At 38.4% G+C, this 27814-nt stretch overlaps 2 protein-coding genes across 24 annotated transcripts in view; both read left to right on the top strand.

Moving 5' to 3' along the window:
- The first annotated feature begins 197 nt into the window (after positions 1-197).
- On the top strand, positions 198-7775 carry arl5a (ADP-ribosylation factor-like 5A). Its single transcript, XM_028591013.1, has 6 exons — positions 198-580; positions 5157-5217; positions 5381-5528; positions 5763-5846; positions 6742-6893; positions 7091-7775. Exons 1-6 carry the CDS (start codon positions 535-537, stop codon positions 7137-7139), a joined length of 540 nt encoding a protein of 179 aa, XP_028446814.1. The 5' UTR covers positions 198-534; the 3' UTR covers positions 7140-7775.
- A 3637-nt stretch (positions 7776-11412) lies between these two features.
- neb (nebulin) overlaps positions 11413-27814 on the top strand; it is a 64812-nt gene continuing 48410 nt past the window's right edge. For 21 of the 23 annotated variants that reach the window (XM_028590717.1, XM_028590720.1, XM_028590716.1 and 18 more), the window contains exons 1-36: positions 11413-11493; positions 12208-12302; positions 12635-12724; positions 15895-15942; positions 16823-16930; positions 17114-17221; positions 17550-17654; positions 17748-17852; positions 18009-18113; positions 19011-19115; positions 19652-19756; positions 19851-19958; positions 20428-20544; positions 21048-21149; positions 21260-21367; positions 21482-21586; positions 21683-21781; positions 22307-22411; positions 22524-22631; positions 22757-22870; positions 22984-23181; positions 23332-23439; positions 23569-23667; positions 23812-23916; positions 24148-24255; positions 24394-24705; positions 24830-25036; positions 25155-25259; positions 25369-25476; positions 25566-25877; positions 26029-26235; positions 26383-26487; positions 26642-26749; positions 26872-27183; positions 27370-27576; positions 27682-27786. In XM_028590717.1, coding sequence (XP_028446518.1) covers positions 12656-12724; positions 15895-15942; positions 16823-16930; positions 17114-17221; positions 17550-17654; positions 17748-17852; positions 18009-18113; positions 19011-19115; positions 19652-19756; positions 19851-19958; positions 20428-20544; positions 21048-21149; positions 21260-21367; positions 21482-21586; positions 21683-21781; positions 22307-22411; positions 22524-22631; positions 22757-22870; positions 22984-23181; positions 23332-23439; positions 23569-23667; positions 23812-23916; positions 24148-24255; positions 24394-24705; positions 24830-25036; positions 25155-25259; positions 25369-25476; positions 25566-25877; positions 26029-26235; positions 26383-26487; positions 26642-26749; positions 26872-27183; positions 27370-27576; positions 27682-27786 — 4530 coding nt within the window. In that variant the 5' untranslated portion in view covers positions 11413-11493; positions 12208-12302; positions 12635-12655. The remainder of the gene's footprint in view (positions 11494-12207; positions 12303-12634; positions 12725-15894; positions 15943-16822; positions 16931-17113; positions 17222-17549; positions 17655-17747; positions 17853-18008; positions 18114-19010; positions 19116-19651; positions 19757-19850; positions 19959-20427; positions 20545-21047; positions 21150-21259; positions 21368-21481; positions 21587-21682; positions 21782-22306; positions 22412-22523; positions 22632-22756; positions 22871-22983; positions 23182-23331; positions 23440-23568; positions 23668-23811; positions 23917-24147; positions 24256-24393; positions 24706-24829; positions 25037-25154; positions 25260-25368; positions 25477-25565; positions 25878-26028; positions 26236-26382; positions 26488-26641; positions 26750-26871; positions 27184-27369; positions 27577-27681; positions 27787-27814) is intronic. The other 2 variants (XM_028590700.1, XM_028590698.1) reach the window with 2 other exon arrangements.

The following is a 27814-nucleotide window of genomic DNA, read 5'->3' as shown; positions in this document are numbered from 1 at the left end:
TATGTGATTTGATTCTATTTTGCTGCAATATGAACATCTAATATATATTAATATATTATTATTATAGTTATTATTATTATTAGTATATAGTTGTCTTCCAAAAAATATGCTAAGATTAGTAAATTTCTGTCTGTGTATATATAAATTGTATTGTACTTTTACTCAATTTTGTATCATTTGTACCAAAAGGACCTGTGTGCAAGTACGCATGCGCACGGGTGACAGCTAACTAGCGCAGCGCACTTCACAACAGCCAGCTGATGCCGACTTGCTTTCCACAGTCGTTACCGTTTTAGTTTGGTTTTCGGCAACAAATTAACCGTTATACTCAAATACATCCTGCGGGAGAGACATCATTAAGATTAATTCTTACAAGTATGGCGGTTGTACGTAAAAGCCTTGACAGCTGTTCGTCTCTGTAGTTAGCTAGCTAGCTAGCTAGGTAAAGTTGGTAGCACTGAATAGCATCAACGCTAGCTAGCTAAGTTACAGCGGATTCTTACAATCTGGCATCAAAGAACCTCGTCGTCAGCCATGGGAATACTATTTACAAAACTATGGAGGCTTTTTAACCATCAAGGTAAGAAAGGTGCCCTGGCATTCCTCATGGTATTCTCGAAGAAATGGGAGCTCGTTGGTCAGAGAAGGCCCGCTTTGAAAGACAGTTCTGCTCCGTTCATACTAGCCTGGGAAACAGCTTTCTACACATGACAGTATATAGGTATTATATTGTTATCATATTTCGTTCGCTGTATATGTGTATACGCTTTACCACTGTGCTTACCCCGCTTAGATTACGTTATTGTTTTCGTCTATTAGCTAAGTGGTGAAGAATGTCGTTATGTATAAACTGCTGCATTCATTTAACGTTCGTGTTAGATTATTTATGCTCTCTGGGGATGGAGCGAAGGTTAGGTGAAACCAAGTCGATCCCTGTATAGTGATCTTGAATCACTAAACAGATTCATTGCAAAACCTCTGTAACATGAGTCCCAACGTACGTTCCAGCGTTCAGCCCCAGTATTATGACTAGAGATGGCACTCAAGCAGAGCACACTGAAGGCAAGGATACTATAAAGATCCGTATAAGGTTCCTTGACTGAAGGCAGCCACATCAGCAGAATGTGGGCCAATAAGGATCGATGAATGACTTCAGTTCAGTGAATCACATTGACTTTGCACTGCCTGTAATCACATCCCCTTATCAGTGTAATGCCAGCAATACAGGTAACCCAAAATCCATTCACACTTGGCTTGTCCTCTGTAAAACAGGGATAACTACAATGTTCACTATCCAGTTAAAGTTGGTCATAACTACAAAGTGGTCAGGGTGTCAGCTGTGAACAAGATTGAGACCCTAATATATTAGTGGTATTATTATATTAGTAATATACAGTCTAAAAATGAATAAAAAAAGTATTTTATATATAAATTAAAGAATAAAATAAGTTGCTGGGTGCACCTTTACATTTAATTGCCTTATAAAATGTTAGAAAAGCATCCTTTGACTGCTCTCTGACATAAACGTTGGCAAAAGCTGTAATTATTTGCTATTGCCATATTTGTCTGGTTAGTCATCAAATAGCCCCTTCCTCTGTAGCATCTCTGAGCTCTGCTCCATTTCGCTTCCATCCATCATGTCACTGGAGTCTGTAAGACTTTCATTGTAACCCCTGGATCTAGCCCCAGCTGCACTTCCAAGTCTCAGGAAGTCTTACCATGGCTGTCCCCAGTTGATTGATTCAACCCAGTGGAACAACAGAAGTTCATTCACAGTGAGGAGGGCATGTGATTAGACATTACAAATGTAGTTATCCATATTCATAACTGTTAAATGTTGAAAAGGCTTCAAGGCAATGGTATCAAAGTCTTATTCAACATAATGGTCACAGACTTTCCAGCAATAATACCTCAAATTTGCTAGTTACCCTCTCAAATGGGCTCGTCTATCTTTGGGTTTTGTACTTTTCGTCAGACAAAATAAGCAATTTGAAGACCTCGCTTTAAATTGATGTCGGGAAATTGTTTTGGGCGTTATACACTTTTTCAGACCTTTATTAAACCTAACAATTCATAGAGAAAATAATTGACAGATTGGGTTGCAGACCTACTTTTGATTGTGAGAGAAAACCCTTGTAGGCACTGTACCCGCATTTAGGGATGTTTACTGTTCGTTGAGTTAGAATGTATGCAAGCAGCTTAGCTAGCACCTGCATGACCTCTTTAGTCCAAACAAGATTTTTTTTAACTGTAGTAGGGCTGTGCAATATATCAATATTATATTGATATTGTGATACAAGATTAGATATCGTCTTAGATTTTGGATATCAAAATATGGTATAAGTCTTTTCCTGTTTTTAAAGGCTGCATTACAGTAAAGTGATGTCATTTTCTGAACACACCAGACTATTATAGCTGTTTTATTATTTGCCTTTACCCACTTAGTCATTATATCCACATTACTGATGATTATTTGTCGAAAATATTTTGTGAAAGCACCAATAGTCAACCCTACAGTATCAATATCGAGGTGTTTTGTCCAAAATATCGTGATATTTGATTTTCTCCATATCGCCCAGCTCTATACTGTAGCCTCTTCCAGCTGCACAAGACTGACTTTTGACCTTCAAACACTGAATATAGTGTAGTGAGCTGTGTGTTATGTTTATGTATACCTGCAGTCTGTTATGTTTTTGATGAAATAACTGAACTCCTTCACAGGTGTTTTGTTTAGGTTTAACATGGTACAGCTGCATAGATAAGGCCCACATTTTATCTTCTGCAGTTCTCTTTGCCATGCAGTATTCACTTCCTTTGCCTTAGTGAGGTTTTAGTTCCTCTTGTAACAGCTGTAGCCTAACATTATGTGGTAACGTACGTACATCAAGTGTTATCAAACAGAAAATAGATTTCTGTCAGCGTTCACACTGGTTGTGGACTTTCTGTAATTTCACTGAATTTTAAGTTGTACTCCAGACAGGAAGCTTTTGTAAAATTTGTAGTCCAACAATACTTTACTCTGGTATATCTGGAATATGCCTTGAAATAACAAAGTCCACAACCACAAGAAAACATTTTATTCACAATCAAATAAAGAGACATTAAATCATGTGGCACATCTTATGAATTACTCACTATGTTACATTTATCTTCACTGTCTCTCTGTAAAAGGCTGCAGTGAATTGCTGCCCATTTCTTCATTCTTGCATTTGTGATGTGTTTTATATCACTCTGTTGAAAAAGACGTGTGTCCTTGAAAACAATACTATATATTGGCTCTAAGGCAGAGCAGTATGCAAAGCTTAAGAACCAGTCAGTCTCAATCAACAGGCTGATGTTGTGATTTGTTAGGAAGTATCCTATCTTTCAGATTCAAGGTGACATATGTGGTTATGTTTTTGGCCAAACCTCCATCAAATGTACTTCACTGTTTTTTGCTTTGTGCCTTCCATGTAGCTGAATAAGTTGGTTGGTAGAAGCAGTTGCATAAAAGTTATGACAGGCTGTGCAAATATATAATTCTTAATAATATTGAACAGACCTACAACACCTTAGCCATAAGTGAACTAGCATGGCTGTATTTAGCCCCAAAAACAAGGTCACCCACTTGGAAACTCAAAACACTGGCAAAAATACATTTGAAATCCCTTTTACCACCTTTTCCCTCAAAGTAACAATTACACAGCTATATATAGATATACTTGAGAACTCCAAGCTCACAAAATGTAAAAACTACTGATGCGATTTAGGACAATATCTGAACATCAGTATTAGAGCCATTGCACCTTAAGCTTTTATCAGCAAGAGGACACATGCATCCCTCATCTACATGCATTCCTCATCTACATGCATTTATGTGTTTGTTGTGTCGTTGCTAGGCTTTGTGTAGACAAAAATGTGAAGGTCATTCTGCTAAGCCATACTTTAAAACATGTATAGTAAAAGAAAAGTGTAGAGAATGTGGGCGTGATCTCTTTCTGTCATGCTCTAGTTTCTCTTGACTACCCATTTGGCCGTGACTAAAAACACCAAACTGTCTTTGTTCCTCATCTGTCTTCTCCGTCACAAGATCTGGATCATTGCAATATAATTAAATTGTACATTTGAAAAGAGCCTTTAGTGCTGTTGAAGCTTGAAGCTGAGTATAATGTCGCAAAAGCAACCAAGACTTTGATCGCCCATGCAGTGTAACCTTGTGTCCTTTACGCCGGCCACACACTGGCTCGTCGCGTGAGCGTAGCGTTTCTGTTGCGTGTCAGCTGCGTGGATTTTTCTATGTCTTTACACACCAGAAACGTGTCTGAGGCGGCGCTGCTGCTGCTAGCCTTGTCTGTACACATGTATGATTCCCATTGATTTACTGCACTCAAGCAGTATACTTCATGTTAAACCTAAATACTACTTTGATTACAGTAAAGAAAACGTCAGCAATATTGACTGCAAAATAGACTACAGAGTATTTCGTTAATTATTTATTATTATTTTTTCAAATTACATTTATGTCAAAACCTAGAGACCTTCAAACATCAAAATGTCATTTATTATTCATGTCAAAATGACATATAAACATCTTTTCCCATTCTATTTTGCCTGGAAACACTTGTGTGTCACGTGAAAAATAGGCGTCGGTTCTATTTCTAGCATGCACGCGTTTTCGGCGTGGCTCAAGCTGCGCCTGAGACGTGCCTGTCACGCAGGCAGTGTGCAAGCTGTAACCTGTTAATATGGGAGCCGAAATATAAACGGACACGCTCACGCGACGTAGCCAGTGTGTGGCTTACCTTTATCCTATTGTGCTTACTATAGGATATCTTACTTTTGTCTTGCCACCTTAGTGTATTAACAGCAGGGTAGCAATTTATCTTAGTTGTCCTAGCCTGTGGTTCAGCCTGATTGTAGAAGCTTGCTTAAGACAACCCTTCAACTCATCTGTTCTAGCTGTGAAAGTATACACCACAATGTCTCAGTTATGCTACTTACAGTATGTGTTTAGTACAAAGCATAATGCTGAGCACAAAAGGACTGTTGTTTGAATCGCTCAATGCAGTTCCACATGAAAAGACATCTTTTAAACCGATTTCTTGGCTGAGTTTACACATATTGATGTCACTGTTAGCTTTGTGAATTCTTTGTAAGTGTCTTTTATTGCCTTTCAGAGCACAAAGTTATTATTGTGGGCCTGGACAATGCTGGCAAGACCACAATTCTTTACCAGTTGTAAGTATCCAAACATAGCACTATCAATAAGCTTCTTTATATATCCTCACCGTTTCATCCGTCCATATGTATGATACATCGATATGGTCATTTTGTGAATGTTGCTTGTGTTACTCCACAACCTAAAGGTCCCCCTCCCTCTCCCCCATTGTGTATATTATAGTTCAATGAATGAGGTGGTGCACACCTCTCCTACGATTGGGAGCAACGTGGAGGAGATTGTGGTCAACAACACCCATTTCCTGATGTGGGACATTGGGGGCCAGGAGTCCCTTAGGTCATCGTGGAATACATACTACACAAACACAGAGGTGATAGCAGGTTATGTTGACTCACTGCTATTCATAAAGGCTAGTGATGCTTCCTTCGGCATCCAAAAAAAAAAAAAAAAAAAAAAAGGTCATCAGAATTACCAAACATTGGTCGGGCTATAGTTTGAATAAATGGCTACTGTACTATGTCAGATATGCCCATGGTCTTGCAAAGTTGAGATGCAATACTCTTTAATTTATTGTCCGTTATTTTTCTCCATTTATTCTGAGTAGTTTGTCATTGTGGTGGTCGACAGCACAGACAGAGAAAGGATCTCAGTGACCAAAGAGGAACTCTACAGAATGCTAGCACATGAAGTGAGTATCATGAAAAATGATATCAATTGTAATTACATCAGTTAATCTTCTTTTATAGATGTAAATGTTGGAGGTCCTGGGGGTAGACAAATGTCACATAATGTCAACATCTAATGGAAGATGACTAGCTTTAAATTATTACTTACATACAGTTGCAAAGCAATATGAGATCACTGACAGAGCTCTTTTTTTTTTTAATGCAGTGTTATTTAATATGTTTAGGAGGACATTCTCTAATAGTATTTCAGAATACAGTTTGCAAAGCACAGCCAATTGGCATTAAAAAAATGCAGACTGGGACTTTACAGTATGTGACCCATCTTTGCAGCACTGTTTAAGATGAAGACTAGGGCTGCACAATTAATCACAATTTTATCGAAATCGCATATATATATATATATATATATATATATATATATATATGTGTGTATGTCCTCCCCCATCTCTCTCCCCTTTTCATGTCTATCCACTGTCCCTTCAGAATAAAGGGAAAAGGCCCCCCCCAAAAAAAACTAAAGAAAGATCATTCCCTCCAATATCGTGAATCATATCGCAATCACAGTATCAGTCAAAAATAATCGCAGTTAGATATTTTCCTAATATTGTGCAGCCCTGATGAAGACTTAGTTATATCAAAAGTTAGTCACAGCTCATCATGTAAACATAAAAAAGAGATGGCCAAATTTACAAAAATGTCTGTAGTCAAGTGCAGATGTTTCATCTATAACTCAAACTCTTCAATTATGTCTGTGAATATCCCTTTGATTTTTTTAATCAAAGCAATAAAAGCCATTTTCCATGTAATTACATGGTGATTTTGTGTCCCCTTATACTTAATGTTTGTCTTAGAAAGAATTTATTTACCCTCTTCTCTTTTGATGTCTCTGTCCTCCAGGATTTAAGAAAGGCAGGCCTGTTGGTCTTTGCCAACAAGCAGGATGTGAAAGGTTGCTTGTCTGTGGCTGAGATCTCCCAGAGCCTTCAGCTTACCTCTGTCAAAGACCACCAGTGGCACATCCAGGCCTGCTGCGCCCTCACTGGGGAGGGGTGAGAACTGCATTTACTACTTACTCTTGTTACATTAGACCGTAGAAAGACTTTGTTTTTATGTATGAAAACATTTTGTTCTAATACAGTATTCATACAGAGCTGTCATCTTAATGCCTGTCTATCTTCATTCCTGTCCCTCTCACTTCCACCTCCCTGTTCCTTTACAACTCTCCCAATGTCTTGTTTACCTCCAGGTTGTGCCAGGGTCTTGAGTGGATGATGTCACGGCTGCGTGTGAGATGATGACCTTTGACTTTGACCAAGAGTGCGCCCTTGCTCTTTGTTTTCTCTGCCTCCAGACATTGACTTGAAATGAGGATGGGGGTGAGGTCGGTTGACGGATGGCCCTCTCCTCTTTCCTGTGATGCTGACGTGGGCAGACCGCTGCCAGGACGTTATATTCTTCTGTGATAATTTATTTTTCAGAAAACGTCTGAACTCAGAACAAAAAACATGACCTTTTCAGACGGATATTGAACAAAAGAGACTCCAATTATTTCATTTGAAATGTGTGCACGGTTTTCTTTTCAGCAAAACACAGAAGTCAGCAGGGTGTCTGACATGGAACTGTACATGGACTTATTCTTCAGCTGTGTGTGACTCTAGCCCATGGTGGCCTTGCAGTATTGCCAGACTGGCTGTGGCAGTTTTATTGCCCCCTACCCTGTGTGTACAGTCCAGTATTCTCTTTTAACCTGGTGCCTGCAGCAGAATGTCCAAGTGATGATGGTTGATGGTGACTGAAACGTGCAGAAAGGAGGGTCAAATCACAAAATACCCTCTTCTTTTCAGTCCCTATGAATAATCAGTGAAATAAAGTGTTTTTATCGGTTTCAGGTGAATTGCAGCGTGTCATAAATGAGTATTTCTTTCAGGTGATTCACTTGATTGCTCTTTATTTCTGTATGATTTACTTTACTCTCAGTATAATTGTGAACTACAGTATAGTGAGTTTCTTGTTTGTAACGTCAGTTATTCTTTTTTTAGTCCTTTAGGGGGCAGAATGTGGCACATGAGCTCATGGTCCCTGGTGCTTTTCAGGGAGTATGATGAGAAGCTACAGGACTAGAGAGGAGAGAGCCAGAGTTAGACAGCAGAGGGATTCAGGGAGAGAAGAAGAGACCAAGTCCAAGCACACAGGGAGTTGTTAAGATAAGAAGAAAGCACAGCAGAATAACAAGGACTGCATAGTAGGATTATCAGTAGGATAATCAAGTTCAAATTAATGGGAACTAACACAAACCAAAGCCAAACTATTCCACTTATTTATGGTACCTCCGCTGCCTCACTTTGTTGATAGGTTTGCCTCCTCCGATCCATTGTTCTGGTAATGTTGCTATGCGGAAGTTGCTTTTTACAGGGTCAGCAAACAACCCTATCTTTATCCTTAAAGTTGTCATTATGACATGTTTCAATGCTTTGGTCTTGTGACTATCCTTTCATCTTGGTTTTCTACTTTATTCCTTTTTGCCGAATGTAAAAGCTGACTCATGAACAGCTTTAAACCTAGTCATAAATATGGTTCATTTAAATATTTTCATACTGTGTGATAACTACCTATTCTGGCCTTGTGTTTTTGAATAGCAAGATTATTGAAATGTCTTTTTAACCTTGAGCAGCCAGTTTCACTGTGAGCATTAATATATTAATATTTTTACTCTAACATTGAATCAAATGACTGTGTAATGTAGAAGTAACACGCCTACAGAGAATTATTACTCAAACCGTCAGCTCCATTTTTAGTGTCTTTTAGCTGGCTTTTTTTTTTTTTTTACGGCACATTTATTTTGAACAATAGAAATAGGTGGAGTGGAGATGTAAATGAATGAACACAAACACTTGATATTTTAGTAACATTTTAATGTGTGAAGATCATATCCCTGCTAGGACAACTGAGCAAATACTATCTGCTAATGAGAAAAGACCAAAAGATGCATCATAAAAACACAGAAAAGAAAATTCTGTTACTGGATCTTTTGCTAGCTTTTGTCAACTTTGCGTATTCTATCCTTTTTCCAACCTATTTAAAATATGCTCTGCATTAATTGGTGTATGTGTTTAAACAGATGCAAGTTTTTTTATCATTGTTCCTAAAGCTCACACAATCGGGAACTTAATATTGAATTGAAACATCCTCAGACTGGAGTTGTTGACTTTACTGCTTTGATTTTCACACTGATCTGTGAATAGCTTTCAGTCAGAATGTTTCATCTGCAAAACGTTTTTATAAATGTCCGTTTAAGCAGACACTCGTATTTTAGCAGGTAAGTCAAACCCAAATAATACTCAGTCAACCCAATTTCAATAACTGTCATCCATTAAGTTTATCTTCATAAGGATTTATTGAAATACTGTACACCTTGTTCCAGTTTTCCACCATTCCACAGTGCAGGACAGGAGACCTGTGTGTCCTCACTTTATTTTAAGTAATGTGTCAGCGATCGTGTCCGACAAAGATGTGAATGGAGAGTTTAGTGCTTTGGTTGACATACTTTTTGCACAGGTCTAATTTATCTTGAGAAAAATGAAGGCATGTGTAATAGTACAGACTAGCAAATCTTTCTAAATCTCAAAGTTATAACAGACATTATAGTCATTTGATGATTCCAAGGCTTGGTTACCAGCATGAACTTACCCAAGACATCACTTTCCTCTTATAGAGCTAGAAAGGTCAGTGCAGAGGTTTGTGTTCATCTGGAAATCTTTCGTAAACGACAACCTATCCTGTTCTAGCAAAGTATTTCCATGACTGACTAATTGGTCATTTTAGGCCTCTTACCTCACTAGAATGTATTGTTTTCTAAGGTGTTGGTGGGCTAAGCTTGACAATTGGCAGTGTTTGTGTTGTGGTTGTCTATCCCGCAGCTGTTATGTTCTGCTCTCACTGGTCATCAGTCATTTTTTCCAATGACTAAGCATCATGTAGCCCCCTCCCTTGGTGTCCTTGGCATTGGGTAGTCATTATTTTGACTGCTAGAATCATTAAAAGTCTGTGATACCCTGTCTGAACTTCAAATGTAATGCACCTAATGTTTTTCATAGCATGAAAAATCCTTTGCACATACAGTATCAAGCTTAACATAAACTCAAAACTTTTTTTGTTTCGTTTGAAGGGTCCCTCAGTGGTAAATAGTTTTGGGATTTATATTTCCAGGTTTTGAGATATCCTTCAATATGTCACCCTTTAAAACATGACTACAACTGTAGGGATGTTACTACAAAGGACTAAGGAGCAGTCATTCACTGCTCCACAGAATGGAGGGTCATTGCCACTTTCCAGAGGGAGAGATATTCAGCTGCTGCTGTCCATCTTGGTCCCTATGTAGCACCCTGATCCTGGCACAAAGAGTGAGAGCAAATATATGACATACCAGAGAGATAGAGGCACATCATCTGAAGAGAGGAAATGTAAATATATGATACCTTTTTTATTCTTTGTCTTAATTCCTGTGGCACCACACGTTCAGAGTTGATACCATTTGCCTCTTAATTTTATTTAATATTTAATAAACTGCTGTTGGATTAAACCATAGCTGCAATCTGACCTCAAATGTATGGTATACAGTATGTTGTCTAGAAATAGTTCTTGATGTATTTTTGAATGTCAGATACTTTATATGCACTCTGATTGTGCGAAACTTGAGTGGCAGTCTGATCCACTGCTTTGAAATGTTGCTTTTTTTGACCCAGATATCAGCCACTTGTGAGAGGTTGAATGGAATGGTCTATTTTGTAAAAAAAAAAAATATATATATATATACTCTGCATCTAGAGCTGACCCTGGTCATATTGTTTTAAGGTTTTGTTTATATACATGGGAACAAGGTTGAATTTAATTTTCATTACCACTGTAAAGCTAAAAACATTACAAATGTATGCACATACGTCTAAATGTATCATATCAGATGTCCTCAATCTTCATTCCAAAGTAAATGTCAAGACTTGCCCAGGGTGACTTATTATTCATTAGCAGGCTTTGTCTATAATCCAAGGGAGTGATTTATCGGACTCAATTTTTTTCAGATGCATACAGTCAAATTTATACTAGTAGCTATTAATTTGTGGTTCATATGTATGGGGGCATGTACTTGTTTGTTTTTTTCTGTCTCAAAAGTCTACAGTTTGATGTTGACCTGATTCTTGAGAGGACCTATCCAGCTCAGGGTCAGCTAACAGATGAGCTCAACAGATCCCTGCTGGGCCTTCAGATAGCCTTCTCTCAGAGGCTCATAGTCATATCCTTACCCATGGTCAGACCTGCTTCCAAACCTTATACAAAAAAACTGTTGCATTTGTCAACACAACCAACGTTTAGGGTTTACCCTTTTTTTTCTTGAGACCCCCACCTCCAGTTCCCCACTGCCTTCCTCACAACTGTACCGCTGATGCATTAGCCTCAACAGGTGCTCCTTTCTAAAATGATCACTTAGGTATATTTAGAATTTGAAACCTGAGAGCACTGGCCTCTGATTGGCTGTGTCGGCCACATGATAACCTGGGTAGAAATCACAGCTGTGTTCTGTCGCCCAGCGTTTCTCTGGAGGGAAGCTGGTGAGGCTTTGGCGGCTTGGGAGACCATTAAACTTTGATATAACTGGTAAGCAAGAAAAGGAGAAAAAGCACACATCAATATTTTCTACGCCTTGCATGGCTTTCCATCTGCACGGACTTCCATCTTTTCCGTCATCTCCTGCCATCTGGATCCAGGAGGACAGCAGATTGAGGGATAAGGATTGTGAAGGCTCTGATGCACATGGAAGGAGTAACCAAACAATCCAGATCTGCAAGACTCAAGAAAGATCTGACCAGGCCTACCTTTGGATGTATCTGAAATTTCAGCAGCAGTCTGCCCATTTTGTCTGCTCTCTGGAATCGCAACACCTGTTGCGCTATTTTGTCATTCTACCTCAACTGTTTCACCTATTTCTCTTATTATTTTACTTAGACAATTATATTTTGATTTAAAGAGAGGGTAATCAAGTGCTAAAAAAGGTACTTAGTATGCCATCCTATATTTAACCTGCAGCCTCAGAAGGCATTGCCCCACCGTTTGCTAAACAGAGTCGACCAATCAGGCTGCGGCATTAGCTTACATGTCAAATAGCTGAAGCACTGTTAGGCAGCTGTCGCCAACCTTCAGCCAGGAGGCACAGTTCTTTGAGCTGTGTTGTGGCTGTCACGCATTTAAAGGCCTGTTATAATGCATTCAGTGTCTCACCTTCCTAATCTGCAATTCTCCCTGTGTAATTACTGATTTACACTTGTTTCCTAGTTTGTGATGTGTTTCACACATTTGTATTACTTTGTTTAGGATTTGGGCAAATCACAAAGTTGGACTTTAAGTTTGAGACCCTAGTGGATGGCAACTTCCTTACTGTTAGGAAATACTCTGGAGATCTTTTGCTGGTATGGCATGCTTATTGGTTTAACATAAATATCTTGTGTATTTTTCTAGCATGCGTTTGCTGTGTATTATTCCTATTTTTGAATTGGGTAATTGAGTTCAACGGCGGATGACAGGCAGCATCCTAAAATATCGCTGGTGCAGTTGTCCTTTGATCTCTTGTCAAAGCCCCAGTATATGCTGTCTTAAAATGGGATTTGGTGCTACTGATAGAACATTTATGTTAACTCTGCTAAACTGTTATGTTGTATGCGTTTTAGCTTATGAGGCCAAACCTTGTTCATTCAGAGTTTGAATCATGAATGCCTATAAATGTTATCTGTGTTTTCCTTAGAACCTCTAAAACCGTCCCAAAATGACGGAAATTGTGGAGGAATATGAGGAATATGAGGAGGAGGAGGAGGAGGAGGAGATTATGGAAGAGGTAAGTAGACATCCTCTCACTGGGTTATGTACATTGATTGTAGATTGCAAGATTGCTTTTCTTTACTTTCATTTCTATACTTAATTTGTTTAGTTTCCAGGCTAAATATAAATAAAACCTAAGATACAGGAGCCAGTGGCAGGCCATATGAATAGTTAAGTTAGTAACCCCCTCCAGTCCGCAGTTCATGGAACCAGTCGTCCATGTCTGCTGGTGGATCCTGTTTCAGATGGACACCTTCTGACAGGTTTAATGTCCTGGATTGGCCTTAAAAGCCAACTATAAATCAAAACTATTTTAAACTGAAGATAGAATATTTTAGTGGGACATTGTCTATTGTCCTATTATGCCTTATGGCAGGTAGCCATAGGTGGTTAGTATGCCATCCTGAAATCTAGTGACGTGATCATTACACAAACTGCCAGATTCACAAGATGTCATTCATTTCCACAAATTCTTGCAGAGGACTTAACCACATTTTTTGTAGCAGGCCATTAACTATCTCAATTATCTAACCTATAGATGAACAATACTTTGCAATACTGTAATGCTGCCCACATTCTGATGGTATCCTTCCTGTGTAGCATAGATAGTGCAAGATTGGATTACATAATATTTAGCTGTGTGCCAGTTTCTGGAAAATACCATTCTGTCTTTTGTTTGAAATGACCTTCCATTTCACACCAATCATATAATTAGGTGTTCACCACCAATCTCTAGTCATATTTGTCTCCAGATTATGTGATCAAACCTCATATCCCCGAGATTTCAGGATGTTTTTATGCTGCATTTAGAATGCATTTTATGTATGAATCATTGTGTTTATGACGGTCTCCCTGTCAGTGTCCAATGGAAGAGTGAAAGCAGAAGGCTACCAGGTTAATCCTATATTTCCTTGTGAAATAGGATTAATGTTTGCCTTGTATTTGTTCATACATTTTAATATTGCTGATATCTTATAGGGGAGTCTAAATGATTGTTTTTAACTGTCACAATATTTCCTCATCGTACCAAGCAATCAGTCATCATTTAACTCCTGTATAACATATCAACTGTTTCAAATAGATTTGCCATCTTTACTAAAAAGATGTAAATCGTTTGGGAGGTGGAACAAACAGATAACCACAAAATCAATACACTCTGATTTCACTTGCACTTTCATCTACACTGTGGAGAAAAGTTGCATTGTTTTGAATAAATAGTAAGACGGCTTCTTATTTAATCTACAGAATGGGGAGAAACATAGTGCTGTTCAGGTCATATAAAAGAATATGTATAATAGTTAAAAACACACAAGAACTTAGATCTAGTTTGATAATCTAATAATATCAAAAAGGGTGTAGTTACTAAATTATTTTTTTGTTCTATTTGCTAATGATCTACTTTGTAAGTCATTATGAGCATGAGTATTTTCTTCATATTAACTTAAAAAACTCCTCAGGTCATTAAGGGGTGGAGTGTAGAGTTCTCTGTCTGGCATTTAGACAAAATTAGAAGTGGACATCTATGGCACATTGGCAGAGAGATGGAGTGGAGAGAGAGAGAGGGGGGGGCAAATGAGACGAGCCACTGTGCTCTAAATCACACTCTGATAGCCTGGAACGTATTAACGTCACAGTGCTAGAAATTTGCTTAGGAGAGGTGATGGAAAGAGTGCCTGCCGGGTGGCAGAGAGGTTCATTTTGCATTTCTTTGTAGTGATGTGTAATATGGTGGTTGAGTGATTCATTCACACCTATGGTTCTCTCCTGTCTGATAGATTCAGATATTGAAGCCTCATACAAATGTTGATAAAACATGATTGAGATGTTCTTTCTCGCAGCTCTGGTTATTTCTAGATTTTTGGTAGATTTGAAGGATTATTGGTTACCGGTCTCAAAATGTTCCCTTACCCTTACAACATGACTGTCAATGTTTCACTGAGATACTTCCTAAGTAGAAGGAAGTAATTCAGGCAGGCTGTAAGTTAGACGGGCTATTCAGGGAACAGTATGCTATGTGTGGGAATGCTGTCAGTTACTTAAGTCTGAGAGTTAGGGTGCTTGACTGAAAAAGAACGTTTTCCCCTTAAATGGATGTTTTTCCCCAAATTACAGTAAAAAAACAGTTTTCTCATTCTTCAAGTGGAGAAACATTTGATTATAGCCTACTGTAACCCCAGATTGTGGGATTTCTCCGCTCCAATACAATAGTGGTGAATCAGGGTTTCATTTATGGTTCAACAGCAACATCTCTTTTCAGAAACAACATAATTGTTACTCTGGATAATCCACGGAAAGAACTGTCAGTTTATATACAGTATGGGACTACTTCTTCGGAAGAAAATAGTTCCTATCCCCTGTGGATTATTCAGAGTAACAAGGACATTGTTTCTAGAAATTCAAGTCACTGCTGTTTTTTTTAAATGCCATTCTTCAATGCTGTGAGCACCACAAATGAAATTTCATTCACATTCACTATATTGGAGTGAAGGCCAACGTAGAGATAGATATCTTAAAATATTTAAAAACTAAAACTATGCATGGCTAGATATCAGTTGAGATAATTAAGAGCATTAGATGTTTTTTTTTGTAATTTAAGTGAACCAGTCCTTTAAACCCATGAGCACTGTGTGTGTTCAGACAATGAGATTACAAAGCTACTGAGTACTGAGGTGGGCTGTAGTAACTGATAACAGGGACATTGGTCTATGAAAAAATTAAAAAAATAAGAATAGAATTACTGTCATGTGAGTGCCTGGTGTTTATAGACTTGGCCAAAGAGTTAGAGCAGTCAGGCGCACATAACAGAGGATATTAATGCTTCTCTGTCCTCTGTACAATACAGGCTAAATTAGACTGCAGTCATAATTACAGTACATTCCTGTCTACGGATCCTACCTTTCTTTTAGTGACACTGTTTGATCAGTTTATTAAACCTTAGGACAAAGATCCGCTCTCTGCTTTTATGCAGTTGATGGACCTTTTGAGGGCGTTTGACAGAACAGCTACAAACGTGATGCAGTGCAGAGTGATTTCCTGTCATACTTGAAGTGTTAATAGCCATAATTGATGAACACCAGAGCTGTGGAAAAATCACCCTCAATCCAATAGAAATAATGTGCTGTTTCTCCCATAACTTGTTCTGGAACTTTTGAAACCCCAGTCCTATATTTGTAATATGTTGAGCAGATTACAACGACGACTGTCACTGAGCACAAGAGTTCTCAGTTTGCACAGGTAAAGCACCTTCTCCCAAGGGACAACAGTTCAAACAGTACAGGATACCCCTCCCTTGTCTTGACAATGGTGCATTCTCCTCCTTGTCTGCATGCCTGTATGGATAAGCTATTACTGTCTTGTTATTTAATGCATATTGTCCTTTGTCTTGGCAGGTGTTTATGTTATACAACTCTGCACAAAAATTAAACTTTTCAGTAATTTACAATGAAAGTTTCATTTCATTTTAATGTAACCTCCAAGAAGAAATAGCTGCTTTTTGGACATTGAATTGCTTCTTGTAATTTAGTTATGTGTGGCTTTACTTCCCAGAAGATGAGATACTGTAACCCCCATGTATACATGTTGCTGAGCCTGGCATTGCATGCAGTGCAAGATACTCATAGATACTTTTGATTTATATTCAGCGCTTTTACTTGTGTTGGTTTTGTCCTTCAGTCACCATTCATCCAGTATTATCTCAGTACATAGTCATGCCATTGTCCTAACTGCTTGAGTTTCATGTAGAATATTTTACTGATGTATTCACATCCCTTTAAGTCTTAACTTGAATCACTTCAATTATTAAAGGTGAGTTATTAGAGTAATAGGTATAGTGCAAACTCACACAAGTTAATATCAATTTGATGAGAAGTTCTCTCTTCACCTTGACAAGATCAGATCATTATTTAATTAACAAATTTACATTACAGTTTCAAAATACCTGAAATAATTTGTTTTGTTAAAATGTCACTGAGTTGTCACCTTCTCCTTGTATTTGGTGATTGCCCTGCCTGTGGATGTAGTTTTACTTCATGGGCAATATGTTTCCTGTAATTAAGGAACTTAGGCTGTTTTGTTAGTTGTGTAGTTAATTGTATTTCCGTTTGTCCTCCTCCAGTCTGGATTGCCCACCAGGAAAGTCAGGAAGAAGGCCAAGGTGGATACTTCCAAGTTCATGACTCCATACCTGGCTCACAGCCAGAAGATGCTGGAGCAGTTCAGCCATGTAAGCTACACGTTTGGGTTTTCGATCAAAATTAATACTTAACTCTAGTCCCTATTTTGTCTGCTTTAGCAGTATATGGTTGTGAAATTTTTTTTGTGATTTACTGTTGTACTTGTATTTAAGTTTTACTTTTACTTAATTCATGACTATTGTATTCAATTCAGTTATCGCTCTTCTTGACAGAACAAGTACCGGCAAGCTTATGACCTGTCCAGAGGGACGCCTACTGCCTTCATCAATGATACCCCTGAACTTATTCGCATCAGGAAGGCCCAGGAGCAGCTTAGTGAGGTACCACTGAGGACTGTGGTGATATTTTTCCCCAAGTCATGTTGTCTAAAGTTCAATGTTGACCGTTGGAGGCTTATTGGAACGGAAGATTGCTGGTTAAAATCTTGTTTGTAAAATTACTTAAATAAAACTATTCTGTAGCCAGCAATAGATTGAGTGTGACATTATGAATGTGGAGCATAGACGCTTAATACATTCATTGTGATTTAGATTTGGTTTGGTAAATTAAGGTGTATAAAAGATGAAGATAAAAAAATATAACTACATTTCTCAAACTTCATCTTCTCTAGTCATAAATATTAACAAATTACACACACTTTGTCATCAGGTTAAATACCGCATGGAGGGAAATAAAACTCGGACAACAAGCTTGTATGATGGTGAGGCCAGAGAGGTCGCCCACGTCAAGCGCGTATCTGAGTTGATCAGCAAGGTGAGTTACCTGAACTTACAACAATATGCCAAGATTTGAAGTTTTTTTAATTTTTTTATGTTTAACACAAATGGTGTTGCTAATCTCTTATAGGTTCTGTACAGACAGAAGTGGGATGAGACTAAGGACAGGTACCTGCTACCTCCTGATGCTCCTGAGCTGGTCCTGGCTGTGAAGAATGCTGCTAACTACAGCAAAGTAAGCACAATGTGGCATTCAAGCACTGTATTTTATGTCCCAAAAATAATTTTTTTTTCTGACAAATACATCTGATGATTTAATACAATAAATATTTTATTAAATATTAAATATTTTGTATGCATTGGGTAATTCGTGACTTAACACTTTGTTCAGAAACTTTACACGGAGGACTGGAATGAAGAGAAGACCACGTTCTATCCTTACAGCGACAGCCCTGAGCTGCGCAGGGTGGCCAAGGCTCAGGAGGTCTTCAGTGATGTAAGTTGAGTTTACTGACAACACCCAGTTTTTTTCAACTGCAGTAAATGGAAATACACATTGTCCAACATTCATATTTTAGACAGTGTGTGGTTTAAATGCTTGCAAGGGTAAAAATAACAGTATCGTGACATTTTGTGATTCAATGGTTTGGCAATATGATAATATACACCATAAGAATTTAGTCAACTGTCAGAGAGTTTGCTTTACCCTTTATGCCGTGGCAGCTCTCACTTTAACTGGCTTTATTTGGCCATTACTATCTTCAGTGAGAAGGACTGCAATATGGGAGTTACATAATTTTTTCTGTACCTTGATTTGTCAAGTATTTAATTCGTTGACATAGCTGAAAGTAGACATTTCCATCTGGTTAATTTGTCTATAAGCATTTTTTTAATTTAATCTCCAGTAAATATACAATATCACAATATACAGTATATCAAGATTGTGGTACAAATATTACGTATACCACAATATAGGATTTTGACTGTTGTTTGGTGTCATTTCTTGTAGTGTTCTGATATGAAACAATGTTGAATATCATTACGGTCAGTTGTACAAAAATGAGCTAAGTATAATGTGATTTAAATTCACCTGAGTTGTTAATTTATCTCTGACTTTGCTGGCAACATGCTATTTAGGCTTTGCCTCAAAGACAAGCATGTTTGCTCTGCTTTTGTATTGTTTTTTTTTTTCCTTTCAGGGTCCATTTGTTTGTGCTTAGCCCCCCCGCCCTTTCTTGCTTGTAACCGTTTTCGCTTATGTGGGAAACTCACACCAGTCAATGTAGATATGATCTGTGTGAGGCAGACAGAGATAGCACTAAGGTCAGCTATTGGTGTTGAAGAATTAACCACCTCAGTAAATTTCCGCTCCTTCTGTGTGTTCCCCCCGCAGATTCTCTACAAGAAGGGTCATGATCAACGCAAGGCTAAGTACACCTCCTTGGCTAATCCTCCTGAAATGGAGCTGGCCAAGAGAGTGGCCCATCAGCGCAGTGATGTAAGATGAACAGTTTTAATCTGGCTCTCAAACACATTGTATAAGTGTAAAACAAATATAAGAAACACAGGATGATAGAGGTAGACAAAGTGAGAAATGTAGGTGTAAAAAATATGAGCAGGCAGCATTTTCATACATTTTATTCCTAATAATAATTGTGCATAGAAGAATAATAAACCTATAAAACTCATTGCTTCTCAAGAAAATTACATTTTAGAGGCTCAAACTTGTACTTTGCACAGTGTACCTACTGGAAATGGAAACAGGGCCCTTAGAGACCAACCAACCCCGAGCCACTGCTAGGGATAACTGGCCACCTGCTCTCTGATATTACTGGCCACACTAAGCTGAAAGGGAGGGGTCAACAATAGTTTGAAATTACAGAGATTCCAGTCATTCCAATGTGTTTTTATCAAATAGAATGTTAAAATATCTAATACATTTCTCTATCGTCTACATAATACTATACAACAACATTCTTAAATTTTTTTTTTTTCCAAAGCTTAAATACAATGTTTTACTGTTTTTATCCACAGCTTAAATACAAGGAGGATTACAATAAAAATGTGAAGGGTCAATGGTGCGAGACGCCATACTTTGACGTGGCCACTGCCAGGGTGGCGATGGAGAACTTAAGCAGTGTAAGAGCATATCACTATCTAAGGGGCAATATTTTCAAAATGGTATTAGGGTTTCATTTTCCTGTATCTAACTGTCGATTCCTTCTCCTTTCAGAAAAAATACACGCAACATTATGAGGATACAAAAGACCAAATTTATTTCATGCAAACAAACACGCCCGTTTATGACGCAAACAAGAAAGCTCGTATTGCTGCCAGTGAGGTAAGTCCACGCAAATACAGACACAAAGGTATCAAAGTATTTTTATAGGTCCTACCTCATGTGGAAGACACGACAGAGAGTTGACATGTGTCTCAGAGCAGAGTGTGAGTCAACACACTGAGTCCACTCTGACAGAGGGACACACTGTATTGTGCCCACACACGCACTCATATGACTGAGAGATCTACATTTAGTTAATTCTCACTGCACACATTGCGTGTGTAGTTTAACTAGTCCCCAGTAACAACATATCAGACTATGTGAAGAGGTGTTTTAGCTCCTGTATACCTCCACCCACACATTCACACACAATGCAAACATACGTCATTTAAAAAAACAAACCTAAAGACACCATGACGGACTCTACCAACGTCATATTATGAGTCAGTATATCAATCGTGCTAAAAAGACTCATCGACACACTTTGTTTTCTTCTTACTCACACTGTTGTCCATGTTTCTGTTTCCAGGTCCAGTACAAGAAGGAATACGAGAAAAGGAAAGCGCAGTGTGACTACAACACGCTCCCCGCCACAGAGAATCCTCTCCTCAGACAGCTCAGATATGCTGGCACCATCCTCAGTGATGTAGGTGTCTGAAGAACACAGGAATTTTCAATCACAGCTGGTTTAATGAAAAATTATAGATATAATTTGGGGTAAAATCTCCTTACAAAATCTTTGAAGTAGTGCATTATATGTCTGTTCCTGTATAAACAGAGATGGTGCTTGTATGAATATGGCAATTACTCTTGTTAGACGGTTAGTTAGTTAGTTAGTTAGTTAGTTAGTTAGTAGTTGTGGGTGTTATTTAGAGTGTCTGACATGAAGCTCCTCTAAGGGGATTGTCATATTTGTGGTGTTAATTAAGCCATCTATAAGTCACCTGCAGTACCCTTTTGCATACAGTTAATTGATTAAATCAAGGTTTAACAGGTAGTAAGCAAGGGGGTTGGACATCTACTTCATGTACCATGTGGACAGATGTCCATTGTTTTTGTTTGTTTGTGTATTTCTGAGTGTTTGCTTATTTGAGTTACTGATCATCATTTAATATGTGATTTTGCATTTGTTTTATGTCTTCTTTGCAGAAAGTTTATAAGTCCAGCTATGAAAAATCCAGGGGTTCCAGCATCAACTACTGTGACACGCCCAAGTTTCAGATGGACTCTGTACTTAAACAGTTCTCTGATGTTAGTATAATCTATGAGCTGAAATACTTTCTTAAAATAAAGATATTATTGTTTTTCTTTTTTTTTTTTTTTTTTTTTTTTAAATATATGCATTTCAATTTTTATTTTAGGCACAGTACAAAAATAAGTATGAAAATGAGGTGAAGGGCCACTACATTGGAAGCTATGAAGATCTCTACATGCTTCACTGCCAGAAAGTTGAGGAAATGAAGAATGAGGTAAATTAATAATATAATGTGCATTTTTATTTTTCTAAATCAAATCACTCTTGTAAGAATGTATTATAAACTTCATTATGTCTTTCCTTGCAATTTTCCTACTGTATCTTGCAGCAACTATATAAATCGGACTATGAAGACATTAAGACAAGGTGCTTCTTCCCTCAAACATTGACGCCTGAATATGAAGTTGGGAAGAAGCTTCAGCAGTGTAATGATGTGAGTTGTATTGGCTAATAAAAAATGTATTTGCAGTGTTTTGGTATACTTGTATGTACTGTATGTTACAAAATGTGTTTATCTTATGGTTTGCAGAAAGTTTACCGGCAACATCCAGGCACAGTGAAATTTACACAAGTGGTGGATTCCCCAGTTCAGCTTCAAGCCGCCATCAACGCCAAACAGCTAAGTGATGTATGTATGACTGCATGGCCTGACTCTTAGTGCTAATACAAAATCCGTTAGAATTGGAATTGGTACAGCACGTCTCATGAACTCTTTTCTTACTGTATGTTCACATAAATAATATAAGTGGTTCATATAGGTTGTATAGAACATAATTCTTTCTTTACATTTTTCATTTATTAATTGAAAGATCAAATTCTCTACATCAAATTCTCCTAGATATGCAGATCACCTTAAAATCTGCCCAATCATCCACGTAGCCCAGCTGTCTTTCTGTGGGCACCATGGAAACTGGAGAGCCATCTCTCTGTAGTATAAATAGCATGAAGCATTCAGTTGGCCCAGAATAAACCCTGTGATCAGAGAGGGGCTGGCGAGGCAGGGAATGGGAAAGGGATGGTCAATATGTCTCAAATAGAGTCCAGCTAATACACTGCTGCCATCCAGTGACAGAAAATTCAATAACACTTAGCCTAAACCTTTGTTTGTGCTAGAAAATAGAAACATCATTTTATCACTTTGTTCTTTTTGCAGTTGAACTACAAGGCCAAGTATGAGGATACAAAGTTCAAGAATAGTCTGCCCCCCGACTATCCCTTCTTCATCCAGTCCAGAGTTAACGCTTTTAACCTCAGTGATGTAAGTAACTACTATACAATTAATTTCCAGCAGTAACCGAAATTGAATTGCTCTCAGCTTTAATTTGGTATAAGATTGTAATTTCCTGAATGGTGTGATTCTCTCCTTGCAGAACTGTTACAAGTATGATTGGGAGAAATCTAAAGCAAAAAAGTTTGAGGTCAGGGGTGATGCTATTTCGATCCTTGCTGCCCGTGCTCACACAAACATTGCCAGTGATGTGAGTATGCTACAATATCAGCCTTTAATGTTTCAGTATTTCTGGCTTTGTATTTCAGTTGCTTTTAGCACCCAATTTCGTTTTTATTAATCTCGTAATTGATCACCCTTTGCTATTCATTTCAGGTTAAATATAAAAAGGAGTATGAGAAGAACAAGGGACATATGGTTGGAGCCCTCAGCATTAATGACGATCCCAAGATCTTGCACTCTGTTCACGTGGCCAAAATTCAGAGTGACGTATGTCATTAGCTTGCTGTATTACTAAATGACTTACATTTCCCTTGATTTACCTATATTAGAACTGAGATGAGAGGGCACTCTTCAACAATCTTTTACTGATATTTTCACAGCGGGAATATAAAAAGGACTATGAAAAGATAAAGACCAAGTACCATGCACCACTGGATATGATGTCAGTCACCTTGGCCAAGAAATCACAGGGGATTGCCAGCATGGCTGGGTATAGGAGCATCAGCGCCAACTTCTTCCTTCCTTATGACAGTGTGCTGTTGGACCTGGCCAAAAAAGCCAACATCATCCAGAGTGATGTAAGCATAGAGATACTTTAAACTGATTTAATGCTGACAGTTTTTTGGTTTTAATCATAATATTAAACTTGTACTTGCATGGTTATTATGAGATTAGTTATGCATTCAGTGACACCATTTTAATTAGTTTTTTGTTTTCCTGCATCACAGAATGAGTACAAGTCTGACTACAACAACTACACCAAGGGTTCTCCATGGATCCCCCTTGGCTCTTTGGAGGTTGAAAAGAATAAGAAAGCTGGTGACATCCTTAGTGAGGTATGTGTGCAACAGCACCACTTCAGTCTTCCTGTACATACCTTTACCCCTTGACATTAAAAAAGGGATATGTGACATACCGTGTTATGTAATAACTTGTTACTAGTGTATTTTACTTGTTTCCTACAGAAAAAATACAGAAAACACCCAGACACAGTCCCTTTCACCTCTATTGACGACCACCCCACCATGATGCAGGCCAAAGTCAACCAGCTTCAAAGGAGTGATGTGAGTCTATTGTCACAAAAGCTATTTTGAAATCTTTCTGCACTTTATTTTTCTAAGATCACTTTTGAGAAGATTGTTTTAATCTTTACTTCGATCTTAGTACAGCACGTGTGACTTGTGCCATTATTGCTTTCTTGCTTCCAGCTGTTCTACAAGAGAGGTCTGGAGAAGGTCCATCAGAAGTACTCTCTGCCTCCTGATGTCCCTGAGTTCCTCCAAGCCAAGTGCAATGCCTACAACATCAGCAAGGTAAGGCATAGAAACACTGAGAGATCACTTTTTTGAATTATGTAAACCAAATATTTTCTTATAGCACAATTATGTAAGTCGTACTTTGGGGTATGTTTAAATGGATCCACTATATTATTACACAAGCACACTCATTCACACACGTGCGCGCAATGTGTAGCGGATCCATGCTAAACCTATTGAATGTGCATATTTTTTGTTATTGTTTACATCTTTAATCTGTCATTTCAGAACTACTACAAGCTTGACTGGCAGGCATTGATTGCTAAAGGTTATGACCTGAAGTCGGATGCTATATCTATTGTTGCCGCCAAAGCTGCCAGACATGCTGCCAGTGATGTAAGTTCTCCAAACAACTGAACCAACAAACTCCATTTTAACATGCGCTGTACTCTGTACTTCTTGTTGCATCATATAATCGTTAACATTAATTTAAAGCGAAAAAATTAGAGATGCTATATGCCCTTGAATTTCTAGATCCAGTATAAAAAGGCTTACGAGAAGGCCAGAGGCCACCATGTTGGCTTTCGCAGCATCAAGGACGATCCTCTGCTGGTTCACTACATGGAGGTAGCTAAGATGCAGAGCGAGAAGAACTACAAGAAGGACTACCACAAGGCCAAGCTGAAGTACCACTCCCCAGTAGACATGATGAGTGTGGCACACGCCAAGCACGCCTCTGCTGTTCAGACTTATGCTGGTTACAGAAAGATCCCTCACAGCTACATGCTTATGCCTGACTCAATGAGTCTGCACCTTGCTCGCAACATGAACATCAATTCCAGTGATGTAAGTTTAATTTTCCTTTTCATGACTTTTGTTTTAATAATCTAGGTAAATACTTTATGTCTTGGCTAAAAGATGGTGTTTCTGCAGGTCTGATCATTTTTAATGTGTCTCATTTACTTTTCAGTATAACTATAAACTGGATTATGAGAACTCTGTCAAGGGAATTGGCTGGATTCCCATTGGTTCTCTAGAAGTGGAAAAAGCCAAGAAAGCAGCAGAAGCTCTGAATGAGAAGAAATACCGCCAGCACCCTGACACAATCAAATTTACCAGTGTCACTGACTCCATGAACATGGAGCTGGCCAAGGCCAATGCCAAGATCATGAATGCGGTGAGAAGAAGAAAATAGAATGACTTTCTTATTTGCTCTAATATAAATTTCATCATTTAAGTCTTTGAATTCCTTTTCAGAATAGACATAAACCTATATCTTAATTGTAATTATGCAGAAAGAGTATAAAGCCAGTGGAGAGAAGTTCATGCACACTTACCATCTCCCCGCTGACGTCCCTGAACTGATGCAAGCCAGATACAATGCCGTCAACATCAGCCAGGTTAGTTGCAGATTCTTGTTTGGGATTTTTTTCCAGCGGTGGTGGATAATGTGTAGAAATGAAATTGCTACTATATTGTTAACATAACACTGATGATCATTTTATTCAGAATTACTACACCTATGCTCATCGTCAAGATCTGCTCAAAGGACATCATGTGAAAGAAGATGCCATTTCCATTGTTGCAGCAAAAAGTTCCAGCGTCATTGCCAGTAATGTAAGTTGTGAATATGGTAATAATAATATGATTCAAATCTTACTGAATTCGGTAATGTTATTCATACCTAATATTTTTCTTTTATATAGTACAAGTATAAACTGGCTTATGAGAAAGCAAAGGGCCACCATGTTGGCCACCGCAGCATCAAGGACGATCCTCTGCTGGTTCACTACATGGAGGTAGCTAAGATGCAGAGCGAGAAGAACTACAAGAAGGACTACCACAAGGCCAAGCTGAAGTACCACTCCCCAGTAGACATGATTAGTTTGGTACACGCCAAGCACGCCTCTGCTGTTCAGACCTATGCTGGTTACAGAAAGATCCCTCACAGCTACATGCTTCTTCCTGACAACTTGCACATGCAGCGGTGTCGTGGCATGATGGAGATTCAGAGTGATGTATGTTTTGACTTTTCAGCTATAAGTTACCATAGTGTAATGATAGTATAATTGCTACCTATATGAGTAAATTGATTATATACACAGTACCAAAGCAATATGCGAGGTGAGGACAATAAACGCTTAACTTTTTTTTTCTATAAACCCACAGAATGTCTACAAGTCAGATTACACCAACTACAGCAGAGGCGTAGGGTGGGTCCCTATTGGTTCTTTGGATGTTGAGAGGGCCAAAGTTGCTAGATCCGCACTGGCAGAAAGAGGCTACCGCCAGCATCCCAGTACATTCAAATACACAAGCAAGACTGATGCCATTAACACAGCTTTGGCTTTGTCCAACACTAAGACACTGGACAATGTAAGAATGTCTTCTTTATATTGATGATGCAATGGCTTTACATCTCTTAAAATGTGTTAAAATATTGATGCATGTCAAAACAAAGATTTTCCTATGAGAAAGTTACAAATATTCACAGGTTTTACTGTTCTTTTTCCTTCCCTCTAGGCTTCATACAGAGCTTCAGGCGAGAAGTTCAAGCACACCTATAATCTACCAGCTGACTGCCCTGAGTTCCTTCAGGCTAAATTCAACGCCCAGACCCTTAGCGAGGTTTGAGCACAATATATATTTATTGAAAATCAAAGTTAGACAATGTTGTTTTTTTTGCCAAATCAAAGGAATATGACTAGCCTGAAATGCCAAGTGTATATCAGCATAATCTTTATGCAAAATATTGTTGTAATGCTTTGATCTTTATCCACAGAGTCATTACAAGCACAAGTGGCTGGAAGATATTGCCAAGGGATACAACATGAAGCCAGATGCTATTTCTGTGCTGCATGCCAAGCAAGGCAGACATATTGCCAGCGATGTATGTAAATCATAAATCTACCCAACATCGAATGTATTCAGCACTTTTTTTTTTCCATATAACTGAAACAATCACTCATTGTCATCTAGGCGTTTCTAACTCTTTTATTTATTTATTTTTAGATCCAATACAAGAAAGCTTACGAGAAGGCCAGAGGCCACCATGTTGGCTTCCGCAGCATCAAGGACGATCCTCTGCTGGTTCACTACATGGAGGTAGCTAAGATGCAGAGCGAGAAGAACTACAAGAAGGACTACCACAAGGCCAAGCTGAAGTATCACACCCCAGTAGACATGATGAGTGTGGTACAAGCCAAGCACGCCTCTGCTGTTCAGACCTATGCTGGTTACAGAAAGATCCCTCACAGCTACATGCTTCTGCCTGACAACTTGCACGTTCAGCGGTGTCGCACCATGAACACCCAGTCAAGTGATGTGAGTGGCAGTGACAGTTTTCATCTGTGAATTGTGTCTCTTAGGATCAAAACTATGTTTGAAAGGCAACCACAATAAATCTAAATTGTGTGTTTGATATTCATATTTTTGCTAAAAGTTTAAAAGATAATTGTCATTGATCTTAATTTCAGAACTAATGTGCATCTCATTTATTTATTTTTTCAGTGTAATTACAAGTCTGAATGGAATAACGATATCAGGGGTATTGGATGGGTCCCTATTGGCTCAATTGGAGTTGAGACTGCTAAACTTGGTGGTCAGATTCAGAGTGAACATAGGTACCGCACTCATCCATCCAACTTCAAGTTCAGCAAGCTGATGGACTCCATGGACTTGACTCTGGCCACTGCCAACAACAAGATCATGAACAAGGTGCAAGCATATTCAAATATATAGTGCAGGGTCACAAAATTATAAATTATAATCTTGTTCATAAGCATCATCATTCACTCGTTTTTCTGGTGTCTTTATTTACAGAAAGCATACACTGCAGCTTGGGAGAAGGACAAACTGACAGTCCACGTCATGCCAGACGCTCCTGAGATTCTCCTGGCCAAAGCTAATGCCATCACCATGAGCAATGTAAGGCATTAAATTACATATATATATA

Source organism: Perca flavescens, chromosome 11 (assembly GCF_004354835.1).
Source record: "Perca flavescens isolate YP-PL-M2 chromosome 11, PFLA_1.0, whole genome shotgun sequence".
In the NCBI taxonomy this organism is placed as follows: Eukaryota; Metazoa; Chordata; class Actinopteri; order Perciformes; family Percidae; genus Perca; species Perca flavescens.
This window is presented reverse-complemented; position numbering and strand designations above follow the sequence as displayed.